Source organism: Aedes aegypti, chromosome 2 (genome assembly GCF_002204515.2).
Source record: "Aedes aegypti strain LVP_AGWG chromosome 2, AaegL5.0 Primary Assembly, whole genome shotgun sequence".
Taxonomy (NCBI): Eukaryota; Metazoa; Arthropoda; class Insecta; order Diptera; family Culicidae; genus Aedes; species Aedes aegypti.
In genome coordinates, this window is record NC_035108.1 from 167,442,487 (window position 1) to 167,469,025 (window position 26,539).

At 37.1% G+C, this 26,539-nt stretch overlaps 1 protein-coding gene across 2 annotated transcripts in view; it reads right to left on the minus strand.

Moving 5' to 3' along the window:
* The window catches only part of LOC5564155 (lachesin), a 413,190-nt gene that overhangs the window by 312,630 nt on the left and 74,021 nt on the right, over positions 1–26,539 (minus strand). For both annotated transcript variants that reach the window (XM_021843072.1, XM_021843071.1), the window contains exons 2-3: positions 11,084–11,492; positions 9,696–10,013 (exon numbers count right to left, since the gene is read on the minus strand). In XM_021843072.1, the coding sequence (XP_021698764.1) occupies positions 9,696–9,810 (115 nt within the window). In that variant the 5' untranslated portion in view covers positions 9,811–10,013; positions 11,084–11,492. The remainder of the gene's footprint in view (positions 1–9,695; positions 10,014–11,083; positions 11,493–26,539) is intronic.

The following is a 26,539-nucleotide window of genomic DNA, read 5'->3' on the forward strand; positions in this document are numbered from 1 at the left end:
TCGTTCACCAAGAAGAACATCTCCAGCCGGTTGATGTACTCCTCGAAATTTTCACCCACGACATATTGCTCGATTTGGCCAAACATGCCAGCACGAACGACAGGAACTACGCCGCCAGCTTCGAATTTCACTGCACCACTTGATTCACCTGCCTCATTCGCCATGACGACTAATCGAAAGTGAGGTTACGTTCACGAACACGTGTTACTGACCAGTTCTTCACTTCGATTTTTTTTTCACTACCTACACACAACGCGCAACTAATCACTTTTTATCCTCGTCGCCAACTTGAAATGTTGGGAGGAAGTAATGAAAACACACGCGAGACTATAATTCGGTTACTACTAATTGATTAATTTATTACTCTAATAGTTTCTTCTTGTGCGTCTGCACTGGTCGACGGTCGGTCAGGAAAGAGACCGAACGGAAGTCAGCATGTGCTGAGCAACCTAACTGCTATAATTAATTCTATAGCAACTTACAGTACAATTGTTTAAGGTGAAACAGTTTGGAATCATCTTCTAAGATTGCACTGCAACTTCAAAGGCACAAATCTCGCAAAGAACACATCCAACTACAGTGAACTTTTTATTTTGGCTTTGTGCACTAGCAGAAAGCTTAAAATAAGAAGATCATAAACGTTTGCCAACTATTTCTCCAGTTTAGTGCCTTTGAAAACGTGAGTAGGGGCACAAGTCGGCCATTGTGACGGCCATCTTTGGATTCCGAGATGTTTCACCTTAAGGCAACACTATTTGCCATAACTCATCTAGATATACTACAGTCTAGTGTTAAGTTACAGTCTGTGCAGATAAATGGCTGAAGACGGTGTCCGTGTTTTTTTTTTTTCATTTTAACTTTGCCGAAATAATTAAAATTGTAGCGCCTAACGATGGGATGTATTAAAAAACATTTTTTTGTGATTTTTCGAAACCTCGCCTCCCTTCCATGTATGATATTTTGTATGAAACATTATTTTTTTTCTATACGGCAAGAAATATTTTTTCAAACCCGGCCAATTTCCCCGCTCTCTCCTCCCCTAAATTCTTACTTAATTAATTATCGAATGCAATTACTACATCTGCATACGACGACTAATTAGCTCCAATTGTGAAAACAATGCTTCAGTTTGACTGAAAATTTATGAATTTTCCATTACACACATTATTACTCATTATTGGAAAATTACGTTATTTTTATGGAAAGCTTTACTTAAATATTGGAATTTTCTACAACATTTTCATGTATTGATTGTCATTTTGAATTGCTCAGTTGGGTTTGTTTATTGCAACTTTGCATTTACTGCTGTTGCTCTTTTTGATTTTTTGAATGGAAATTTTTGATTTATTGTGGGCGAATTATTATTTATTTATTGCATATTTTGGCTTTTTTGTGGAAAATTTATAATTATTTCTTGCTTTTGTGAAGAAAATATGGGCATTTTGAGGTTTTTTAAATTATTAGATTATTGTCGATTCTACTGCACTTTTGAATCTATTTATTGCTCAAATTTTTTTTTATTTATGGAAAATTTTGTTTTTTCTATGCACTTCTTTATTTTTTTATGGAAATTTTTAACTTTTCTGTTGATTTTACCCTTGTTTCTTTACTGGCAAATTTTGCATTTTTTATGGAAATTTTTAATTTTTTTATGGAACGATTAATTGTCTGCCCCACGGACTCTAACCACTCGGCTAAGGAAGGCTCCCCTGATTGTACACATATTATTGGCAAAATTTTTATCAGAGATTATCCCTTCTTTAAATTGAAGGCTGTTCTTTATAATTATACTGACAACAAAATTATTGGAGTTGGTGCTGCTAATGTTTTAATCAGCAGATTTTTCTTCTACTATGATTAAACTATTCTTTCGTGACATGCTTGAATCTATGACAAAAGGTTGAAAGACAAAAGGTCGAAAAAACAAAAGGTCGAAAGACAAAAGGTCGAAAGGATAAAAGGTCGAAGAACAAAAAGAAGGGACAAAAGGTCGAAAATATTTTTTTCAAAGAAGGAAAAATGTCCCTCCATGCAAATCATTTTCGACCTTTTGTCCATTCGACTTTTTGTCTTTCGACTTTTTGTCCTTTCGACCTTTTGTCTTTCGACCTTCTGCCCATAAGCCTCTTTATATTAATACAGTCAATTTAATGACTGGAAGGAACGGACATTCTTCCGATAATATGCTGTTTTGCGGATTTTTGCTGTTCTAATAGTTATTGGAATTGAAGATGTAAATATTTCCACAAAAAATGCACACCATGCTAAATGCTGAATACTATAATATGTTAAATTTGAGCTTGACTGTTAAATTGATTTTAAAATCAAATTTAAATTTTCAATGCTTACATATGTGGCTGATCAAAATTGTTTGGAAATTATTGAAAATTGATGGCAGAAGAGGCAAAGAAACTGTTTTCACTAAATTTAATTGATGAGCAGACTCGGAGTGGGAATGTAACGCGTATCCTGGCGACACACTACCAGAATATTATTGTTGAAGATAATGTCACCTATCATAACATGAATTTTTGACTTGACTCTAGATTGCTTTCCTTTAAGTTAATCATTTGCATTATAAGTATTGATTATTACATGGAAGACTTTCCTTTTTTAGAATTAACGTAATTATGTAGGTAACAGATATATAACAAAAAATGTCATATACTCACCAAACTAAACATCTCTAGAAATACTTGCGCATCGCAAATATAAATGAATATTTACAATAATGGATTGAGCTGGACTTAAGAATGATAACAATGACCATGATAGAAATCTTCTTTTATATCTCGTAATAATGGATTACGTAATAAGTCGTCAAATTTCATAACACCCGCAATTAAATAGTAATTTATAATCAACCAGTTAACACTTCTCGTAACACTTCTTGTATGAATTTTTCTCTTTTTTTATGAGCTGTTACATGTTAAGGACACCTATCTACCTCCGTCAACGAAATGGAATTTGTAAATAGATCCGAACAATTTTCGATATGAGAAAAGTTTTGAATGACACACACGCAAGTTATTTTATGCCAAACGTCCATTATGCCTAACGTATTTTATGCCTAACATCCATTATGCTTAATGTCATTATGCCTAACGTCAATTATACCTAACATACTTATACCTAACGACCTTATGCCTAACGTCTTTATGCATGTCGACAAAACTTTGGTTAAATGTTCCGCCCTAACCAGAAGCCTATATCCGCTCATTTGCCGTAGATCTCGCTTCTCGAGGGTTAATAAACTGACACTCTTCAAACAAATTATATTTCCAGCAATGTTTTACGCAGTTCCGGTGTGGCAAGCTTGTGCACAAACCCACAAAAACAAACTACAGGTTGCACGGAATCGTAAACTTAGAATGATCCTTGATAGCCCTTATGGCACAAGGATCACAGACTTGTATGAGGAGGCAAACTGTCCAAAAGTCAGAGAAATTTTTAGTAGATTAGGTTAGGTTTAAGTTGTATATCTTAGTATAAAGTAGTTCCTTTGCAATTCCATCAAACCCACAAATGTGGTGAACATGTATAAGGCTATTTGTCTAAAACGATGTACAATATTATCAAAGAACTTACACTAAAGATAAAAAGGATATTTTTCCTGTATCACTTACAATTCTAACATATAAGTAACTCACAAAATTTTGAAACAAACATAATTTAAAGTCAAGTTGCGTGTATCAGGCTTTTATCAAATTTCAAAATGTTAACTTCGAAGAGAAATAAAATGTACAGTTTCGTGCAGTGAACTGGCTAGTTTTTTTTCGGCGTCTTCCTTGAGGAGCAGACCACCCGACGGGAAGAGTTTTCCTGTGGTGTTTACAGTCCACTGGCGAAAGAGTTGTTGGCTTCGACAGATTTGTGGAAACCAAACCGCTCTTTTTAGGACAAGAGGAGTTATCTATTCCCTCCCTCACAAGTTCCTGAGAAGAACATTCGCCCTTTCCCGGCTTGATCGACACGCTCTCCTTTCCTGACGTGTCACAACATGTTTCGTCACGTTGCAAGAGAGCATGGAAGTCCAATCATGCGTTTCCCGGACCCTAGTACGGCCCCGACAACGCACATGAAACAATTGACTACATAAATATACATTCTACAAGATTCGCCGAGCAAATTCAAATAGGTAACATAAGATAAAATGCACAGTTTAAAAACATGACGAATGATGGTTAATCATAGTAGTATGCCCGAAAGAACTTGAAACTATTGAGAACCAAAGCTACAGATCCAAAGCTTCGATAAAGGTGGAAGGTTGTAATCAATATGACTGTGGTCATCATATAAAGAACAAGCGGACAAAGCTGTATCATGTCAGCACCAAAGAGGAAGCCCCTCTAGCACGATATAGGTAGCGCAATCCTGGTAAGGTAGCTTATCGAAGACTCCTCGCGTATAAAGAAAGGCAAAAGTAGAGGTTGATTTTACTTGTAAAAAATCTTTGAGCTGTTTAGTGGAATACCTATAAGTAGATGAAAAACCGAATTTGGTACTATACCATTTAATTCCACTAGAGTTTGTATCCTTTGACACATACGGCCGTCTTCAGTGTCGTGTACTAAACTCGACTTGACGTATGATTTTACGACAATAGACCCGGTAACGTATGAAGGAGGTTAGTAGTGTTTGATCCTTTAGTAATGTCACTTGCTCCTGCGGGAGCGGGTAATGTGAGCAGGATCAATCGTGTTGCGCGTCGCTCGCGTAGCGCGATGGAACAATGTCGCAGATCGCCTTAAGGCCCAAACGCAATGATAGCGGAACGGCAAAGGAAAGCGGAACCATTGTTCCGGTTCACCATTGCGTTTGGGCCTTTAGTAGTGTTTGATCTTTTGATCGTATCGCTCGCTCTTGCGAAGTCGAGCCATGAGTACTTATTCGGCGTATAATGCGTTTATTCAATAGAATCGCGAATTTGGTGAGGCGTGAATATATCATGGATCGCATCACCAACAAAAGGTGACTCCCAGATTTTTAGCTTATCTCACTAACCCAATATCCTTTCTATGACAACTGTGTAAATGCAGCGGTATATTCGGTCTCTAGTAACAATGATTGCCTAACTAACATTCCTTCCCTTCCCCGATGACCGCAATGGGCGTGGCCAGCGCCGTTATTGACTTTTAAACTTTGAACTCTCGATTTGTGCACATTGAGGATGGTTAGTTAATCCTAAGCTCCGTTCATTAAGTCTCTGTGCAACTTCGAATGTTCTGCCCAATCAAACGGACCGTAAAACCTGAGTTACGAGCGGTGGATCCCACTCTTCATTTAAATACCACATCTACTACAGCGGCAGAGCAAAATGTCTAGTTGGCTTCATAGTAATTGGGAAGCAAATAAAGCAAGTTATTCGATGGAAACCGGTAAGCGACTAAATCTGTGTGTTAAGAATGATGGGCTAGTTCTTCAACAACAGTCTAATCAGTATATATGTGTCAAATAACGATAAACCCGATGACATGAAGGATGAGTTCTATGAAAACTTAGATAAGGCCTACGAAGAGTGCCCAAAACAAAATGATTTCTTCCGACTCCTCATTGGAACGGAAAGCCTCTCTTTCGTTACAAATGATAGTGGATTGCGGCTAGTAACTTCGCTGCAGCTTGAGGGATGGCAATCAACAGACAACACAAAGAATAAATGGTAGCTGATGTTAATGATATCATGAATTGGAATGATGTGTGGAGATTTTATGCAGTGCCCGCAATCTGCAATGACCGAGAGGGAAATTTGCTGATCGGTAAACCAATGGTGGCAACCAGGTGAAAGAAGAACTTCCAGCAGTTGCTGGATGTAGCGTATGTAACAGGGTAAATATTGATGAATGAGGTCTAGCTGACAACCCACCGAGCATGGTAGAGGTTAAAAAATCTGTGACCTAAAGAACTCTATGCTACTGGGAAGAATGAAATCTCGGTTGAGCTTCTCAAGCACTGAAGTGAGCCGCTTTACCAGTCGATCCATCTAATATAACTTGCAGACCTACCATCTATTCATTGATTTCTAGACAGCGAACGTTTCAGTGAAAAGAAATGAACTATGGCAGAAAATGGCTGAACATGGTTTTCTGGTGTGACCAATAAGGCTAATATGGATAACGCTGGATGGTTCTAAATCAAGTGTTCGGATTGCATATGAAGTGTCAACCTCGTTTGTGACGTTAGACAGATTGAAGCAAGGAGACGGACTTTCGAATTTGCTGTTCAACATTGCAGTCGGAGGTAGTATTAGGAGATCTGGTGTGTAGAGACACGGCACTATCAGCAACCCGGTCGCATATGCTCCTTGGCTGTTCGAACGATACCGACCTTATGGGAATCGATCACAGGTCAGTGGAGGAAACCTTCGTGTCTCTGAAGAGGGAGGCAGCGAGGATAGGCCTGATCATTAATTCTACCAACATTAAGTACATGGTTGCAGGTAGATACAGAGTAGATTTTTTCTTAGTTTTTTGGGACTTTCCATCGACATGCGTATCTGAAACTAGCCTTTTGCCAAGATACTAAATCTATCACTTTTTCAAAGACAGAAGGGGGGTTTGACTGCTTCTTCATTATGCTTGTAATGTAATTAATTAAAAAATCTAGAAATCTCCAATAAAATTTTATTATATTTTGTTTCCAATTTAACTACCTATTTCATCTGAGTGCTACAAACATTTTCATATTTGAATGAATTTTCACTGCGAAATAAATGAAAGTGTATCACTCTATACCTTAAAATCTCATAGGGTTCCCAACACGAATGCACTCTATGAAAACCACAGTTACCCATTATTTAGACGTCATATTTTTGAACCATACAGTCCATCATCATCGGCTCAAAGTAGAGTAGATGATAAGGTTTGGGCTGACGATCAGAAAATCCACGGTTCGAGTACAATTCTGTGATGATTAGAGTGTCCAGATAGCCGTAGCGGTAAACGCGCAGCTATTCAGCAAGACCAAGCTGAGGGTGTCGTGGGTTCGAATCCCACCGGTCGAGGATCTTTTCGGGTTGGAAATTTTCTCGACTTCCCAGGGCATAGAGTATCTTCGTACCTGCCACACGATATACACATGCAAAAATGGTCAATTGGCGTAGAAAGCTCTCAGTTAATAACTGTGGAAGTGCTCATAAGAACACTAAGCTGAGAAGCAGGCTTTGTCCCAGTTGGGACGTAACGCCAGAAAGAAGAAGAAGAGTGTCCATCCCGAGACATCCCAGGACAAAAAATCTCGGAATTTAAGAAATTACGGGATGTTCCGTTTCCCGGGATATAAATGACGCCATCCCGGGATTTTCCTAGATGAATGTAAAATTTGATGAAAACCAGTATATTTTAATACAAAACAATGACTTTATTATCAGACTATAACTTTTTTCGATGAAACAGAAAAGCGCAATAACGGAAAGATAATAAATAGGTTTATTTTTATAAGAAGGCAAATAACCAAATGAGACAATTAATGGTTATTAGTTGCAAAAGACTTTTATTTTATTTACAGCATTAGTAGTTACCATAACTGTGAGTCAATTTGAAAGTAAACCTTAGTCCCTTAATTACAATTATTAACTTAATGTATGGTCCGCTATAGTACTTTCAATGTTGTAAACTCCAAATTTTCTGAAGCGAATTGTTTCAATATTTTGACTTAAATGTGTATCATACTTTCATTTACTTTCAATACCGTGCATCTGATCCCAAATAACGGATGATATTTTGAAATGTCATGAATAAAACTAACGAAGTTCATCATAATAAAAACTTTTGTATCAATCTTCGCCCAGAGTTTACTCAGCCATTTTGCAATTATGATTGTAAATAAGAAACTCATAAGCAACTGTGACCGTGCGTGACATCATGCGATTGCATTATAAAATTATTTTGAATTATATGTGTGTGTAAATTTAGTTTACATTTGTCATGGTTTTCTAACTACCACTTCATATGATAAAATTCGTCACAATCATTTAGAAAAATGAAAAATAAATAGGCAACATTAGGAATCAGAGCAGATCAAAGTAATAACAAATTTGTTAACTTCCCCAATATACCCATAAAAAGCCACCGTGGCTATTTAGATTATTTAGATTTTTTAGAATAAATGTGTTGTAATTCATTTCTATTTCAACTTGAACTTGAACAATATATTATCTTGAGGAAAAATCTTTCTTTATAAATTCAAATGTAAATCATTGTAATTACTGCCATTTCAACGAAAATACAATTTGAATGAAAGTGTTAAAAATCCCGGGATCCCGGGATTTCCCGGGATAAGCAGCAATTTTTTTCCCGAATCCCGGGACAAGCAAAATGGTCATGAAATGGACACTCTAGTGATGATCTCAAAACCTTGATTCAATTTGGATTGAAGTAGGGAATTTGGGTGAACACATGATTCTAGCTGATCAACGACAGCATATCAGTAACCCAACCCTATGAGATTTTAGGGTATGGAGTGATACAATTTCACATATTTCGCAGTGAAAATTAATTCCCACATGAAAAAGATGTATGAATGATATATTCGCAACACTCAGCTGAAATAGATAGTTGAATTGGAGCCAAGATATAATTAGATTTTTATCAGAATTTATATGGAAAACTAGAAAAACATATTGCTTTTTTCGATATTTTTGACTAATTACGTTATAAGCATAATGAAGAAACGGTCAAAACTTTCTAGTGTCTTCGGCAAAGTGATAGACTTTTATGTTAGCAAAAGGCTAGTGGTATTTTCAATGATATTCTAGGGTTTCATGAAGGCATTGCGGTAGAACGGCTCAAACAACAAATAAATCGATTTGATACACCTTTCCTTTACCAAACTGGCTCATTTTTGACAGATAACTTGTTTTGAAAAATAAGTTCCGAATTTGATGTGACACGGAGAATCGGAGAACTTTTATCAAAAAATGATCAGGTCTAATATAGAGCTTATAGGTCTGACTAGGCCAGTGGTGTAGGTGCCGAGATAGTGTTTGATAGATATATGTAAGAAATTGTTGAAGAGTTTGTTAGTATTGGCAACCCTTGTAACATGTGACAATGAAGTTTTCCGTGAAGCGAAAAGACGAATTGCGGCTGTAAATAAGGTCTTTTAAGGATTGCGTAACAAGCTCAGATCCCGTAACTTGCAGACGGAAACAAAATTCGTCATGTATTAAACATTGATTCTTCCGGTGGCTCTCTACGGGCACGAAGCGTGGATGTTGGAAGAGGCAGACCTGACAGCCTTTAGTGTTTTGAGCATAAAATGCTGCGGACAATACTCGGTGGAAAACTGAAAATAAAGAGTGGCGCAGACGCATGAATTATGTGTTGCATCAAGTCTACAAAGATGTAAAATACGGCAGACTTCAGTGGGCGGGTCACTTTGTGCGAATGTCGGAAGGAAGAATTGTGAAAATAATATTCAGCAGGGCACCAACTTCGTGGATGACCACGAATACGCTGGCTGTACGCAGTGAAGGAACTGGTGACCCTAAAGGTTTGGGTCAACTGGAAAAGTATCGTCCAAGACCGACGAGAGTCCGGCTAAAGCGTGATACTACACTGTAGCCATCAAGGTATTACGATACGATATATCATCTTAAATTCAATCGTAATGTTAACTCTTAAAATCATCTGATTTACAAATGATGTATGATTCAACTGTGTGGGGTGACCAAATGCAAATAAATTGTTCAAACTTACCATGTGTGACGAGTGTCCCCAGGTAGATCAAGAACAGCACATTCCGATGGGTGATCCGATACGGCAGAATGTTCAAAGTTATCAAAATCAATTTGATTGTGTGTATTATCAGCATAATTGTAAGGTTTCACTAGCAGCTTCCAGTGGTCCGTGGTTGAATTGAGAATTTCTGTCCACGCCGGGACGTAATCCCCTCTCAGCAGCAGCGGGCCCGGTACTTTTTGGTTCACGTTATTGTTATAATTATTGCGCGCTAACTATGCGCCAATTTCCGAGCTGTTGAACACCAATCACGCAGCACTCCACTGCAGCATTCAACTAGCGGAAGGTGGTGCACCGTCATTAAATAATGATTTAATATTATTGAATTTCAACTTCGATTGGCACTGGCAGTTGGTTTGCGGGTAAAGGGCGTGGGACCAAAGTGGTAGCCCTCTCAGTTACACTCCCGTGCGAAAGATTTGGGTCACTCTTTTGAAAACATATAAAAGTGTTTTGTCTCCATATCTCGCATAACTTGTGATCTCGCCCTAAAAGTCATTGGTAACCAAGTGTGTAGCTTGTTGTGACAGAGCAAACGAATGGATTCACACGTTATTCAACATTTGTTTAGAAACAAGGAGCTACACACTAGGTTACCAATGGTTTTTAGGGCGAGATCACAAGTTATGCGAGATCTAAGAGATTATAAACTATCTATAGCGCATTCTAAAGGCAATAGGAATTAGGAATTTCGACCAAAATGTTGACGGAAATAAGAACCATCGATGAATGCTGGGTTATTATGGAGCAGGCACTACGGAAGCATCACAATGAGGTCAAAGTTTGGGGTCACCTGAGATGTATGCACATTATTTTTGACAAAATTTCCACCATTTTCAGCCAATTTCAATAGTCTATGGCTTATTTAAATGCAAATACTCAAGCGTGCCTAATTGGCTAAGTTTTCACAGCAAATTCATGTTAAAAGTAAGATATAGTGACCCCAAACCCGATACGTCATACTGAGGACTGACCTCAATATTTTGTACAATGACGAATAATTGTTTTATTGCTTTTGAATAGTTTTCTGAATAGATTTTTCGACCAAATGTATGCAAGTGCTCATCAAAGATTATGAGATTACGGTTCTATTGCCTCACTGGTTGAAAAATTTGGCCTAATAATGCTGAGAAAATGAAACATGTTTTTGTCAGTGTGATTTTATAGAAAATCACAACTTTCAGCTTCCAATTCCAAAAACAATTTTATAAAAATGACTACGAGGTAAGTATTAAATTTTAATTGAACATGTAATCACAAAAATATGGACAGAACACTTTGGTATGTTTTTAGATGGTGACCCTAAACTTCCGCACGGAAGTGTTTGGTCTCGGTAAAGTGCCTACACTCCGGGATTCGACGGTTGGCTGCGGATCGAAGGCGTAATAAACGCGCACGCCAACACTTTGCTTCTTCTCGGCTTGCCGTTGTTGTTGGTGGTCATGTTGGAGAGTTTTCCATGACGGGAAAATACATGCTGCACTTGTGGGTGAGGGGGTGTATGTATGTAAGTCGAAGCGGCGAGAGGAAAATTAATTATTTCGGGAAACAATCACCAATAGCACGATATTATTTGCCCAAACGATGCTAGGAATTTCTCCGGCTTGGTAATGGTTTGACTGTTTCTGTAATTATTACCGACGATGGTGTCGGTTCGTTCTTACTGATCCCACAAATCCGGTCAGCGGCTGACGATAACTAGCGGTAATTGATGTATGTATTTTTCACGCCTGGTTCCGTTCGATGAATTACAGTCTGAAAGTAGAGAACACATTGATAATGGTGTTGAGAAAACGGCAGGATTTTCGGAATTGTCAACAAATATATTTTAAAGCATTTGTTTGCCGGATTTACTTCTATTGCAGTTTCCATCTGTGCCATTCGTGAATCATAAAATTATTGTTTATGATGTATTCGAATCCTCAAAGCAAAATCTCAATAGAGAAACTTAAAAGTAGATCGGAGTGCCTTGTACCTTTTGTACCTTTTTTTTTTTGTACATTTAGGGCGGAATTATAAAATAATTTTCGATCAAAAACTTGTTAAATGGCATACACAAGACATATAATGCCTAACGTTCATTATGCGTAACGTATTTTATGACTAACGTTCGTTATGCCTAATGTCTATATGCCTAACGTCTTTATGTCTAATAGGGTACACTCTTAATTAAATTTAATTCTACAATCAATTTTAAATTGAAAAACAACATACCATTACTTCAGATATTTCTTTACAAGCATATATGTTTATTGAACATGGAATTTTTAGTGTAATCAAACATTTGTATTACTTTCTAACATGTTCACCTGCCTTTTGAAATTATTTTTATGTTGAAAAAATAACAACAACATAATGTAGCTTTGAATTTTTAATTTCAAGCACATATGTTCATGAAACAGAGTTAACTTAATTTCTTGGTTAAAACAAATTTTGAGTGTAATCAAAAATTTATATTTCTTCTCAAACATGTAAGCTCATTTCCTATAAGTAAAATTGTACCTAAAAGGATGCGTGTTATCGCTTTGAATTCAGATTTATAGGCAAACGAGCTCATGAATTAGGATTTTTTTTAGTTTTTTAGGTTAAATTCAAAGTGTCATCAGAAAAGTTCTGTTTCATCTCAAATATGTTCATTTATTTCCTATACGCAAATTCATGCCGAAAAAAAGTGCTTGTCATTGCTTCGGATTTTTATTCACAGGAAACCGACATACAGCCCTACTTTAGCAGTTGCTTAGGTAAAATAAATTTTGAGTGTAATCAGAAATTCATATTCTTATTCAAACATCTTTACTAAACTTTTACAACTACATGCCATTGCTTTGAATTTTGAACAACAAACAAACAAGTTAAAAAAGACTGATTTGTAGGTTTAGGTTTAAATAATACAATTTTTGAATGTTTTCAAAAATATACACACATATCTTATCAAATCTGTTAATTTAACTTCTATAATCAATTTCATGGAGAAAAAGCTATATATCATCGCTTTGAATTTTAATGAACAGGCAGTTAACAATTTCCTGGAGCAAATTTGAGTGATTTTTTTTATGAACCAAAGGCAGGATTCAGCCTTTATTCACGTTGGAATATAGTAAACTTTGAACAAAAAATAACAAAATTGTTTTACTGAACAAAAAATCTTCGTTTCCGGAATTCGAAGCACAAAATCATGATGCTTAAAATACCGGACGTGCTTGAGCATGGTGAATATTCAAGCTGTGTCTGTACAAAAATTATGTGAATCTGTGCCCTGGTCGTTAAACGCTGCTCAGAATCCACAATTCATATATCAGTGATATTCTTGCATTTTTCCACTCCTAAACCCTCATACCGTGTTTATTTGAAGTGTCTAGATGCGTCGAATCCCGGACATCAGCCTTAAATCGTCTAAAAGTTATTTTATCGACAACTTTTATGCATAGAGTATGTAAGAGACATCTTAATTATGGATTCTAGGCGAAAACATTATCTGGGGCCCAGATAGCCGTAGCGATAAACGTGCAGCTATTCAGCAAGACCAAGCTGAGGGTCGTGGGTTCGAATCCCACCGGTCGAGGATCTTTTGGGGTTGGAAATTTTCTCGACTTCCCAGGGCATAGAGTATCTTCGTATCTGCCACACGATATACGCATGCAAAAATGGTCATTGGCATAGTAAGCTCTCAGTTAATAACTGTGGAAGTGCTCATAAGAACACTAAGCTGAGAAGCAGGCTCTGTCCCCACAAAGAAGAAAGAAGAAGAAGAAGGCGAGAACAATCGAAATTTGGTAAAAAAAAAACACCGTGAAATAGACTCAGTTGATAACAAGTTTCGATTTCAAATCCCCACAGACCACGCGGACCTTTTTCATAACCCACATCCATCCATCTCATGTATACTACACACGCGCGCAGAGCGAGTGCGATTGATTTTGTGTTGAAACTGTTTGCCTATCATATCGCTTCTACAACAACTGTATTGAGGAAGTGTATAGATGGAGGAAGGCCATCAACGTGTCGTTCGCATTCAAGTGACGACATGATTACTACAGAGAGGCATTTGAAAACGAAACTTGTAACCAACTGAATTTTTTGGTCACCATGTGGCTCGGTAGCTTGGTTGATATAGCGGTCGTCTAGCATACAAGAGCCCTGGGTTCAAATCCCAGCCGAGCACGTGGATTTTTCTTCATAATTTCATCCATAATTTATTCATCGATAGTGAGTCGAGATTCTACTGAGTTGTGTTTGATCCTTCGACCATGACGCTTGCTTCTGCGGGGGCAGGTGATGAGAGCAGGATCAATCGTGTTGCGCGCCGCTCGCGTGTCACGGTGGAATAGTGTATGTGTATAGTGTATATTTATTGAAAAATATTAGAAAATTCATCCTAGAAAATCATCATTTCCAAGTGAATCATGTATAGAGTCCAAGTAGTTCTTAACCTTATAGTCTTATAGTGGTCAAAATTGCGTTGATTGAGATTTTTTGTGAAATAACAATGTTTTGGGTTTTGATTAAAATCATCCATTTGGCGTGTTGTCAGAACTGTTAAGAATTTCAATATGTTAGGGACGAATGACCTTCGGGTTAAAGTCCCTCTCAAACAACAACAACAACATTTCAATATGTTTTGTCGTATATTTTCTCATAGGCCAACTGAAACTGAGGCTTTCGCCCTATTATCTTTTATCTTGATCCGTAGAGACAGTTCTCATAGTGCCCGCATTTGTTCTCTGTAGTTGCAAAAGAGTTCGCGGGGGTTACAAGAATATAAGAGTGGATTTTATGATATTCCAAAAACAAATATTAGGTGTTTACCAAGTGTATCCAAGGGGTTCTCGGATGTTTCAAGCAGGTTTCAAAGGAGTATGTGGTGGTTTGCAAGAAAACGGCTAAACAACCTATGCAAATGCATGTCGGATTCAAGGAATTAAACCAAACTAGCCATAATTACAGTTTTCAACCGTATTCCGCGTAAAAAATCAAACCGAAAATGATAACTGCAAATACGTCTAAATGCGAAATATTTTTGTTTATTTCCCCACATAAAACCAATCACTGGAATTGAAATTTGGAAACCACTTGACTGATTTCCCTGTACGCCAAAAATTTCGCGTTTCAGTTACACATCGCAAGCTTGCAACTGTCGGCCTCACGAGAGCCAACTTCGAATCCATAAAAAAAAACAGTCAGCACCACGCTTCACGCCTCTCGAAAGTGATGCACACATTCTGTCCGGCAGCACTCACTGTATATACTACTTCGACAATAACAAACATCCAATCGCGGAAAAAATGGGCAAATGGATTTCCGGGAAACAAATTTACATCGGTTGAGGGAGAACCCTCTGGCGAATCCCTCCGCCGCACACTACAGCTTATCGTTGCACTATGGGCCAGAAATCGAAATTACGCGACAAAATTCCAGACACTTTCTTAATAAACAAATCAAAACCTACTCTTTGAAGTCCTGAGGAACTTGATTTTCATTTGGACTAGCGAGTCCTAAATTAAAATTGTGTGCGCTTCCAAACTGTAGTACAAGTTTTGGAGCTTTTTCGTAATTAGATAAAAATAATTTGATTTCATTTTTCGAAGCCGAAATTGGGTCCTAAAATGTATAACGGCTATAACATTTTTAAACTTCAATTTTAAAATGGTTCCATAAATGATCCTTGACACTTGTGATCTTGTTTGACATTCACTTTTTCGACAAAAATGCCACAGGGCATATAGTTTTAACACTGGGGTTGTTCCTATCTGACATTTTGAAAGGGACACGGAAAACAAAATATACCCAACATTTGAGTTTAAACCAAAAGGTGTGACAAAATCTCAAAAATCAGAAAAAAAAGTTTTTTGTACTTAAACCAATGAAAATCATTTAAAAATTGAGTAAACATGTGTTTCTGCCATAAACTTAAGCGTTTGGTACTAAAATTGAGAAAGGGCTTTAGGACCCTATTGACTTTTGAGGTTTAATTCAAAATAATTTCCTACAAATTTTCCAATTGAAAATTGTAGTTTTTAAAAAGGTGTTTCTTAAATGAGTAAAACGTTTTTTTATATCTGTTTGTAGATCCTGCCATAGCAGGATCGTGAGTGCGTTGAAATTTCCTTCTCCTTACATTTTCCATACTGATCAAGAATTAAGATCATCGTATATAATCATGGATTAGAATTTTACTTCACATTTTGGTATTGCAATGCTTCTTGCTTCAACCATTTGTTAAAGTTTTGAGAGCATTGTCAGTTCCAAGTTTTGCTTGCAGAGAAAAGGTAACATCCAGATTATTATTAATATATGTTTTATGCGCATTTCACTCGGCTTGAACGCTTCTAGTCGCGATATATCAATTTCTGTCCCATAGTGCATTCGCCATCTATGGACATGGATTCTGGCAGCGTCCTTCGGCACGATGCTCCACAGAAGAGTTACAGCGTAACGTTTCCGAGTTCAGTAGTGCCGTAGCAAAAAAAAAGGCCCACTTTGAGTATATGGCTCCCCTTGGCCAAGTAGCAAATTGCTTTACGTATACACTGTTGCTGACATTCTCACAAAACAACCATACCGACCGACTCTCCGGAACCGCAGAAGGAGCTAACGCTATCGAGTAAATGGTTGTTGGGAAACATGCAAATTCGTACGCCAACTCCGGTGAGATTTTTCCGTACACTCAGGTTCCATTCCATTACATTACTACGAGAACGAGAATGACGACGACGACTCAATTCCCGGATTGGAAGCATTTTTCACTCGGTTCGATGTTGGGAATTTTATTTCTAACCATTAGCAGCAACAATTTGTATGTATATTTCTTTTTGCTCCGTATGTTTATGTTCACGCCAACATTGAAAGGCGTAACAATAAGTGATGCAAAGTTCGCTTTCTTTTCATCACATTTCATAGTGCAAAACCTCAAATCACGAAGTCTTTTTCTACGTCAATTCAATATCCATACGTATTTTTTTGGGGCCTTCCTTAGCATAGTGTCCACGGCTACAAAGCAAAGCCATGCTGAAGGTGTTTGGGTTCGATTCCAGATCGGTCCAGGATCTTTTCGGGTTAAAAATTTCCTTGATTTTCCTGGGCATAGAGTATCATCGTACCTGCCACACGATGTACGAATGCGAAAATGAACACTTTGGCAAAGAAAGCTCTCAGTTAATAACTGTGGAAGTGCTCATAAGAGCACTTAGCTGAGAAGTTGGATCTGTCCAAGTGAATACGTAATGCCAAGATGACGAAGAAGAAGAAGTACTTTTTTTTGAGAAGCTCGTAAATTGAGTTGAGACGATTATATGGGAAATTATGTATTGGAATGATAGTACTTCCGATAATAAAAAATAATTTTGGATCTACAAACACTCCTTCCATGATTGATTGGCTGTGGTTTTGCCTTATATAAAGAAGAAAATCGGTAAAAAATAACTTCAAAATTCAATCAAAATTCAATCCTTTACATGTCACGATTTATGAACTAATATTGACGGCAGCTTGCAAATTCAATCATCAAGATCAACATTTTTTAAGCATTGAATCTAGACTTCAAAGCAATTTAAAGCAGTATGCCTCCCAGTTTTAAACAAACTTAAGGTAGCATCGATCGACAACTTCCATAAGAAAAGAGCTTTCTTCTGTTTTTACAAGCGAGTCCTGGTTTTATCCTTCCCCACTCTCCACCAACCAAATCAAGTATGCTGTAAAGTTGTACGATTCGTTCTACACACAGCCCAGTGGCAGCAACCCGATATGGAAGTCTGACACACTGCAAGGGATATCGCAGCGTAAATTTATGAAATATTCATGAACTTAGTGAGCTCAAATATATGCTTTTGGGGACTACAAACGTTAACCCATATATAGCGAATACATATACAGGTGGTGGTAGACAAACACCCTCCATTGAAAATCTCAAATTTGCCCGAAGATAGTCGCAGCCAGTAGCTTACCATAGGTTGTAACCAGAGTTCATTCAGGATGCTACACACAGAGAAAAAAAACAATCTGTTGCTTCGAGGGGAGAGCGTTTCTGCAACAAATTTAAACTGATAGAGAATGGTGGGGCAAATCTTCGCCCTGTGTGGAATATAAGGTACCCCGGGGCAAGTGGGAGATCGAAGTGTGCTGTGTTCAACAGAGGACGTGAATAATTTTCATCCGTCAAACTCAAGAAATTTAGGTTTTCTAATATTCAGTTGTTTGATAGTTTTCTGCATTTATTATACTTTAAAATTGAACATTTAAGTATATGCACCAAACTGTAGTGCGAGTAGTGATTGAAATGTGAACTAGTTTGATGATGTTGAACGAAAGAGATGCAAATGCTTTTACCGTTCGCTGTTGTGAAAAGAACGACCTTCGGTTAACACAACCTTGGAGAAGTACTGGATCACTATAAATGGGCTATTATTTCAAACACAATGTTGCTGCTGTTGCCAAGATCAGTTGAAGGAGAGCAAACACAAGAGTCGTTGGTACACAACTGGAACTTGGTGAGATCGTTTCAAATAATCTATATTATATTTTTTGATAACATTACACATATGGTCTCATATTTGGTGAGCTAAACCATGAATTCGTATTCACATTCTTCGTCTTTTATTTACTACCCTGATTCCATGATGTTCCAAATCATGTTTTATGTTTCGAAAATTTATTATCAATTTAACAGCAAACTGTCTTAGTTTTTGTATAGCGGGAAAGGGGCGAAATAAGTTTTCATCTCGTTTCAGAGAGTGAGTAAAGGCGCTTAGCCAAGGCTCTAGAGCCAAAACATGAGGAGGAAATACCTGTGTCCCATCCCAGGAGAAATTACAACAATGGAGTGCGCATTAACTTTCTTAGCAACGCCACTACCAACGTTTCGTTTCGTTTCGTACCGTTTCGTCTTTCTCTAAATTTTTCGCATATCATATTATTTATTCGTGAATCAATCCCAAAGTCTGCACAACGGGCCTGGCCATTTTACTATTTGTGTAATATCACTGATATTCTGCAAATATTAATGCTGACAAGAAAATACCTTAACAAATCTAGGTATTTCCAGAATGCTTTACAATATATTGGCTGTGCAAGCGCTTAGATTAGATTAGATTATAAGGTACCCCGGGGCAAGTGGAACCTTGAAAAACGATAGTTGAATCAAAATATTCTATAAAGTTTTCAAATGTCAATATTTTGCAAATACAACAACACGGTCTCATTTCGGCAGTATATTTGCTGATTTTTACATTAGGATGCAGAACTACTTGGGCACTTCCATGATTCACTTTGGCATGGGGGGTTTTTCTTGGCCCAATCATCTGTGGGCTTCGTAGCCGTGCGGTTAGTGTCACCGAGGCATTTAGCCACATCGTGCTAAGGAGTGTGGGTTCGATTCCCGCCTCAGGCCGAAAACTTTTCGAGAGGAATGTTTTCCGACTGTGCCACTGGGCGTTGCATGCTAGTCCGCTGTCTTGTGTGGTGCTTTCTTCAAATGGCAAATAACCCACTGGAAGCATTAACGAGTAGTGTCTTTTAAAAATAACGAGCACTTCAATACGACGTATATTCTGGCCAAATATGAGCACAGAAGCTTTGACCCCACTTCCGAAGTGGATCAAAAGTGCCAAGAATAGGTTCCGGCTCCCTAATTTGATCAAATAATTTCGAAATTTCTGTTACCTCGCTAAACGGGGCAAGTGGGACCCACTCAGTTTCATGCGTCAATCCACAGCAGTAAGTCAACCAATGCAATAATAGGAATAATAAATCACACATTTTTTACTTTGAGCATATATTTGATGTACATGATCCCTTATGTAAAATACGTTGCACTTTAGGAAGAAAACCTACATTTATTGGTATGTCACATCACAGAGTGCTTTACGAAGACGCAAGCAGTCCGATTCGTTTTCGCGCGCTCGGAGTGTTTTACGCTGGCTTCGTTCGTTTGCCCAGTGCTTTGCGAAGCCCAAGCTGTCCGATTCATTTTTCGCGCGCTCGTAGTGTTTTTTTTAGTTAGCACTTCATTCGCACGCCATCGGAATTATTTTATATTTCTGCTTATATGTGTTGACGCTGCGATTGTACTGTTCAGTCGAGAATGGATTACCGATTGGTGAGCTCGTTTCATAGTTGTTATAACACATTTGTATCATAACATGTATTTTTTTATGAATTTGTAAAACAAACTATGAATAGTTCGTCACTTCAAGTGTTGACATAAGCGCTTATTCATGTTTTATAAAATTTCGAGATTCAAACCTTTGAATAGTTCGATGTTTAAGATGTCGACGCATTGAAAGATAACTTTTCAAACAGAGGTTACTGTAGGGATTATGAGAGGTTAGAAGCAGAGTATAGTTAAACAGTTCGTTGGTTCACGAACATATTTTGTTTTAACTATTCTCTGCTTGTTTTGTCACATTGGCAATTGTAACCGCATAACAGTCACACTGAGATTATAAATGAGCCTCATATGTAGTAGCAACGAAATTTCTACCAGAATTATTTTCTGACTATTCACCCAATATGCGATTTGAGTTGTACAAAATTTCAGCCTCAAATGAGCTCTTTTGAATTCCTAATGATTTTTTGAAATTTTAGTTTCCTTCCATACTGCAGTAAAATGCAAACTTTGTATCCCATTTACTCAATGCCTACTTTTGTCGAATGTTACAAATATGCAGTTATGGGCAGACTAGTTGTCCCGGAAAACGGTATTTGTCTATGGTTTAAAAGTCAAGCAGTAGGCCATGCCAAGATACTTTAAGAATTGTTTTTTTTTTTATTATTTTTTCGAATGGTGTTCACCAGAGAGCTGAAACAAGAAAACGTCGCGGCCTTCTTAAATGCAAATGTCCTAGAGTTGATTGACGATTTCAAATAAATCTGCATAGAATAGTACTATATTACTACACACAAAATTGACAAAGATCTTTGTCTTTGCTAGAAAAAAAATCCTTGGAGTCAATCTTTTCAAAGTTCGCGTTAGTTTCTTCATTGGGTATATCCATTTCCCACGCGATCACCTGTGGCACATAACACTGAAATCTGTTCATTGTAACGGATACTTTCAGGATCCATTTCATTTTCAAATCCCCACTTATTAACAAAAAAAAATTCAAAAACGGACATTTCCTAACAGGTAATCAGATTGGCACACGTCATTTCTTTCACCTCTGGGAGCAGATGCGCCATGTAGTGACTAGACCTTTTTAAGTAGCCGAATTCAGATACTTTCCCGATCACACTTCCCTTAGAATTTCAATTGAGTTAGACTAAATAATTAACACTTTCTTCATCATTATAAAAGCACGTTTATTCTTCCCAAAACACATCAACAAACTGATTCCTCTTTTTCTTTCGTAAACCTATGCCTACTATGATCTGCATTGATTTCATTTTCAGTACTAGTTAAACAGTTCGTTGGTTCACGAACATATTTTGTTTTAACTATACTCTGCTTCTAACCTCTCATAATCCCTACAGTTACATGAATCGCATCACTTACTAAGGTGAATCCTGATCATGTAGCTTTGAAGCCCTCCCACTAATAAAACTCCTTCCTGTGGCAACCATGAAGATGCAAAAAGGTATACTCGGTCTTTAGTAACAATGGATGTCACACTAACATTCCTTCCCTTCCCCGCTGGCCGTAAGGCCAGCACCGTTATTGAAATTACTAATTTCAGAGTCCTCGAAAATGTACATTGAAGATGGTATGCTACTCCCAAGCTACATCTGTTGATTCCCTGTACAATTTCGATGGTTCTTGTCAATCACGGAGTAGCAACTACGAATTGTACGGTCATCAATGCTCATGCTCATGCTCATGCTCATGCTCATGCTCAAAACCTGTATTTATTGGTATGTCACATCGCACTTAATATTGACTGAGAATTCCTCACTAAAACGTAAAAAGAGCTAAAACGTGTTAAAAATATATCATTTATAAATTATTATTCAATATGTAGCACGTAAACTTCCAATAGAGTAAGGAGGGGCAAAAGTTCGACCTTAGTGCTATAATCAAAATTTCCAGGAAAACAATAGCAGATGAAACAAAACACAGCGAACCTTCAACATATTGGTTATAATTTTGCTGAACAAACTTGTGTAAAAATATTTACCCATTTTTATATTTTTATTTATAACAGTTTCAAAATGGATTGTCTTAAACGAACTTTTGCCCCACCGGTGGGGCAAAAGTTTGAATCTAGTGTGGGACAAAAGTTCGTTGGCTAAAACACAAAATATCAATACTTCAATGACAGGCATACTTTGTACACGCCGTAAACTTATGTTTGCCCAAAAATACATACTAAATTTTCATCGAAAAAATGCCCAAAACAGAGTTAATTGTAAAACACCCAAAAATAGCAGTTTTTCGCAAAACTAAGCGGAAATGTAAAATTTTTGTAAAATTTTTGGCACGATCAGGCAAATTTCGCTAAGTATGAGTATAATATATGGATTGCAGGCAATTTGTAAATTTTTTAATGAGTTTATACATGGGTCGAACTTTTGCCCCGCAGATTCGAACTTTTGCCCCGCTATGGGCCAAAAACTGTTTCCGAGCATTTATGCAAAAACTAATACACGTCACAGCATCCTTATGATAGGCCTAGAAACGCCCTTACCTAAAATATTGAAAAGTATTTTAGCTTCATTTGGTTCCATGCATCGAAAATTTGACCAAATATTACAATACTCACATCGAAAAACAACAAATAGCCATAACTTTTCCAAATCTCAATCGATTTTTATGATATTTGGAGTGAAAGTCTCTTACTTGAATAGCATTCGAACCACCATGGCATTTCTGAGTTTTGTTTTGAATTGAGCTAGAAATCTTAAAAAGAAACTCTTGCCCCACTCGAACATTTGCCCAACTTTACTCTAATTGACGAAATTGCTAATATGTTCTGATATTATTTTTAAGCATGGCAGAAAACCACTCAATGGAATGGACTTGTCTTCCACAACTACTGAATTTGATGGAGAAAACCATTAAAGTGCAATCAAAATTGAAAAGTAATCGATCATAAGATGCATTTAAATTTCTAGTGTCTTTGTTCAATTTTTAATGCATATTTCAAAAATAAAAAAATATATATATAGAGTAAGGTAGGGCAAAAGTTCGACCTTAGTGGTATAATCAAAGTTTTCAGAAAAAACAATAGCAGTAGAATCAAAATAAATACCATACAGTGCACCTTCAACATATTGGCTATAATTTTGCTGAACAAACTTGTATCAAAATATTTACCCATTTTTAATTATAACAGTTTCAAAATTGATTGTCTTAAACGAACTTTTGCCCCACTGTTCGAGCAAGAGTTCGAATCTAGTGTGGGGCAAAAGTTCGCTGGCTAAAACACAAAATATTGATATTTTTATGACAGGCATGTCTTATAGTAGCTGTAAACTCATATTTGACAAAAATACACACTAAATCCATCAAAAAATTGCCCAAAACAGGATTAATTGTAGTAAACCCTAAAATAGATTTTTTTCGCTAAACTAAGTGGAATTGTAAAATTTTGGTAAAATTTTTTGCTTGATCAGGCAAATTTCACTTAATTTGAAGATAATATGTTGATTGAAAATTTGTCCGTGAGTTTATTTTTCCAAGCATTTATGCAAAAACTAATACACCTCAAAGCATCCTCATTTAAGGCCTAGAAACGCCCTTACATAAAATATTGAAAAAGATTTTATCTTTATTTAATTCCATGCAACGAAAGTTTGACCAAAAATTACAATATTCGCGTCCAAAACAACAAATAGCCATAACTTTTCCAAATCTCAATCGATTGTTATGATATTTGGAGTGAAAGACTCTTACTTGAATAGCATTCAAACCATCATGACATTAATAAGTTTTGTTTTGACTTCAGATAGAAATCTTGAAAACAAACTCCTGACCCACTCGAACTTTTGCCCCACTTTACAGAAAAATTAAAAATTTTCTCTCCCCTTTCAAGAATTAACGTAATATGAAATTGATCTTTGTTGGTGTAAAGCGCTTGTTTGAATGTTTTAGTGCTACTCACTAGGAAAATGTTTGAAACTTGAAACTTGAACTTTGAAACTGTTGGAAAGGTTTGATTCTGATGCTTGTTTTGCTAGGTCCCACTTACCCCGGGTATAAAGATATTTTGGGGTGAGTTAGATCATAAACATTTTCGTATGAAATGAAAACAAAATACCGGTTTATCGTAAGCAGCTTGTACTAAGAGTGCACAATTTCGAGCTAACGTAAGACGTATAACGTGTCACAATTTATCATGCGGGTTGAAAATGGCACTGAATTGACAACTGTTACATGGAGCACATGGTAAAACAAAATACTTTTTGTACTAATGACATTTCTACAATTGTAAGGTCTCGCTTACCGCGGATTCCCACTTGTTCCGGGGTACCTTCTATTGTTTCCAGTTGAACAGTTGAAAAGACACAAATACCACAGAGTGGACGATTAACATATTGGCTACAATTTTCCGCTTTTTATCTAAAAATCTGAAATACTTCTGGAAATCCCGATTTTGCCCGTATGCCCTGTTTTAACATTTTTTCCTACAAAATTACATTGCGCATTTTTTTCACCAGTGGAATATCGCAGAAGTTTTTACTAGTGCGGAAACGCTAATAAAAGTGCGCAATTTCATCAAATCGGGTAGGTGTCTTCGGGGGACCAAGAGCGCAGAATCACCAACAGCAAACAGTGAGTCCGTTGCTTTTATCATTGTGAAGGGCGGCGTCCGGTGAGGGCGCCACGGAGGATTTTTTTGCCGACCAAAGGTCGTGTACTTGAATTGGACTGCCAAATCGCCTCGAGGCGCGTCCATGAAATTTTAAGGTTGGATGCGATATACTATAAACGTTCGAAATAGGAAAGGAACACAACCAAACCAGCAAGTCTCTCTGCCATAAAAATCACCCCGCCCCTTCATCCTTCCCGCATGAACTGGCGTAGACGCAGTGGTATATCCGATCTACCGTGGGAGCCAGTGTAATGCATAATTAATTCCTCCCCTTCCCCTCATTGGTCAGCATTCTGACGTGGCAGGCACCATTGTTGCCTAAAAATAGAAGATCACCAGCACTTATACACTGAGGGTGTCTGTTAATCCCAAGCAGTCATTTGGTTGGTTCCTTGTGTAAGTGCAGCTGATCTGGCGATACTGGAGTAGCAACCACGGGCGGCTTATCAAGCTCAAGCTCACACCGAATTTTGTTCATAAATTTGGTCAAAACAGGGTCAATTGTAATACATCAAAAATAGCGATTTTCAGTAAAACTAAGGTAAAACGTGAAATTTTGGTCACTTATTTACGCGCGATGCGTCAGATTTAGTTAAATTTTAAGATATGATGTACATTAGAGTTAGGTAGGGTAAAAGTTTGACCTAAATGGAGTAATCAATGTTTCTCAAGAAAAAAAACTATAACCGTTGAGAAGAAAGCAAATACCCCATAGTGAACCTTTAACACATTGGCAACGATTTTGATGAAACAGAACAACTTTAACCCGAATAGACCTGGGTGAAAGCAAAAATATTTAGACTCTCTCGCTCAGCGTATATTTAACGAATTCAAATATGTTTTTTTTTTGTCAGAATACTCGTGCATATATCTAGTTTCTAAAAGTAGCCAGAGAAACTCGGAAATATTCCTGTGACCTGAGTTATTCCGGTGGTTCACTAAGTCAGTGACATAATAGTTCACGAAAATGTGTTTTCATAAGCTTATCGCAGATGTTCCGATACAATTGACCACTTTATAGTAAATTTTAGGCGCCCCGGAGACCCGAAAATGGTCATAACTCCGGGATAAAATATTGAAACCCGTAAGGTATTTGCTGAGTGGTGAGACTTTTAGTTATGTTTTCTTTCACTCAGGCCTATACGGATTAAAATTGCTTGCCTCAAACGGGGCAAGAATTCGAAGCTAATGTGGGGCAAAAGCTCGCCAAGTGAAACATAAAATATCGATAGTTGTGTAATAGGAATACATTTTATTTATCATAAAGTGGGATTTGCATAAAAATACACAATTATTTTCTATAATGATGGAAGAATGGAAGCGTAGGAAAACGTTTTTTGTCCGTCTCGGGTTATTGCAAATGCTATGAACTATGATAGATCATCTGTGATATATTAAGAGTGGAAGACAGAAGCAAGTGAAATAATACAACCACAAAATACGAGGAAAGGGACAGACCTGGGATCGAACCCATGAGCGTCTGCTTATGAAGCAGAAGCGATAGTCATTTGACTACCAACACTGTCATATAAATATTATATATAGTTATATAAATGCTGGTTTACATACTCTCTGCACATAGCTGTTCATTTTTTTTTTTGTAATCACAGACAAACAGACGTGACACTCTAATATTTGGAAGTTGGCCGACGAGCCACTCGTGGCGCTCGCATCACTTTTGTTCGAGATTGACGTTTGTTAACTAACGCCACCTAATTCGCGGTTGGCCTAATGAAGTATTTTTAGCATTGGGCTTAAATGTTCACGTGACTATGTTTTAAATTGATAATTGTTCTAGCTGTTACGTCTGTTTATCTGTGGTATAATCGTACTTTCAGGTGGGGTTTTCATAAACAATTTTCAAAAACAAGTTATTTCAATTACAGTGACCCACTGTCACCCCATCTATGGGGTATATTTTATATATTTTTTCTTTCTTTAACTTTTTGGACAGTTGTTAATGTACCATCAAAACCTTACGACTGAAGATTATAATTTTACGTCAGAAAAAAAAAACAATAGTCATAGTTTTACCAAATCTCATCCCAATCTATATTTTTT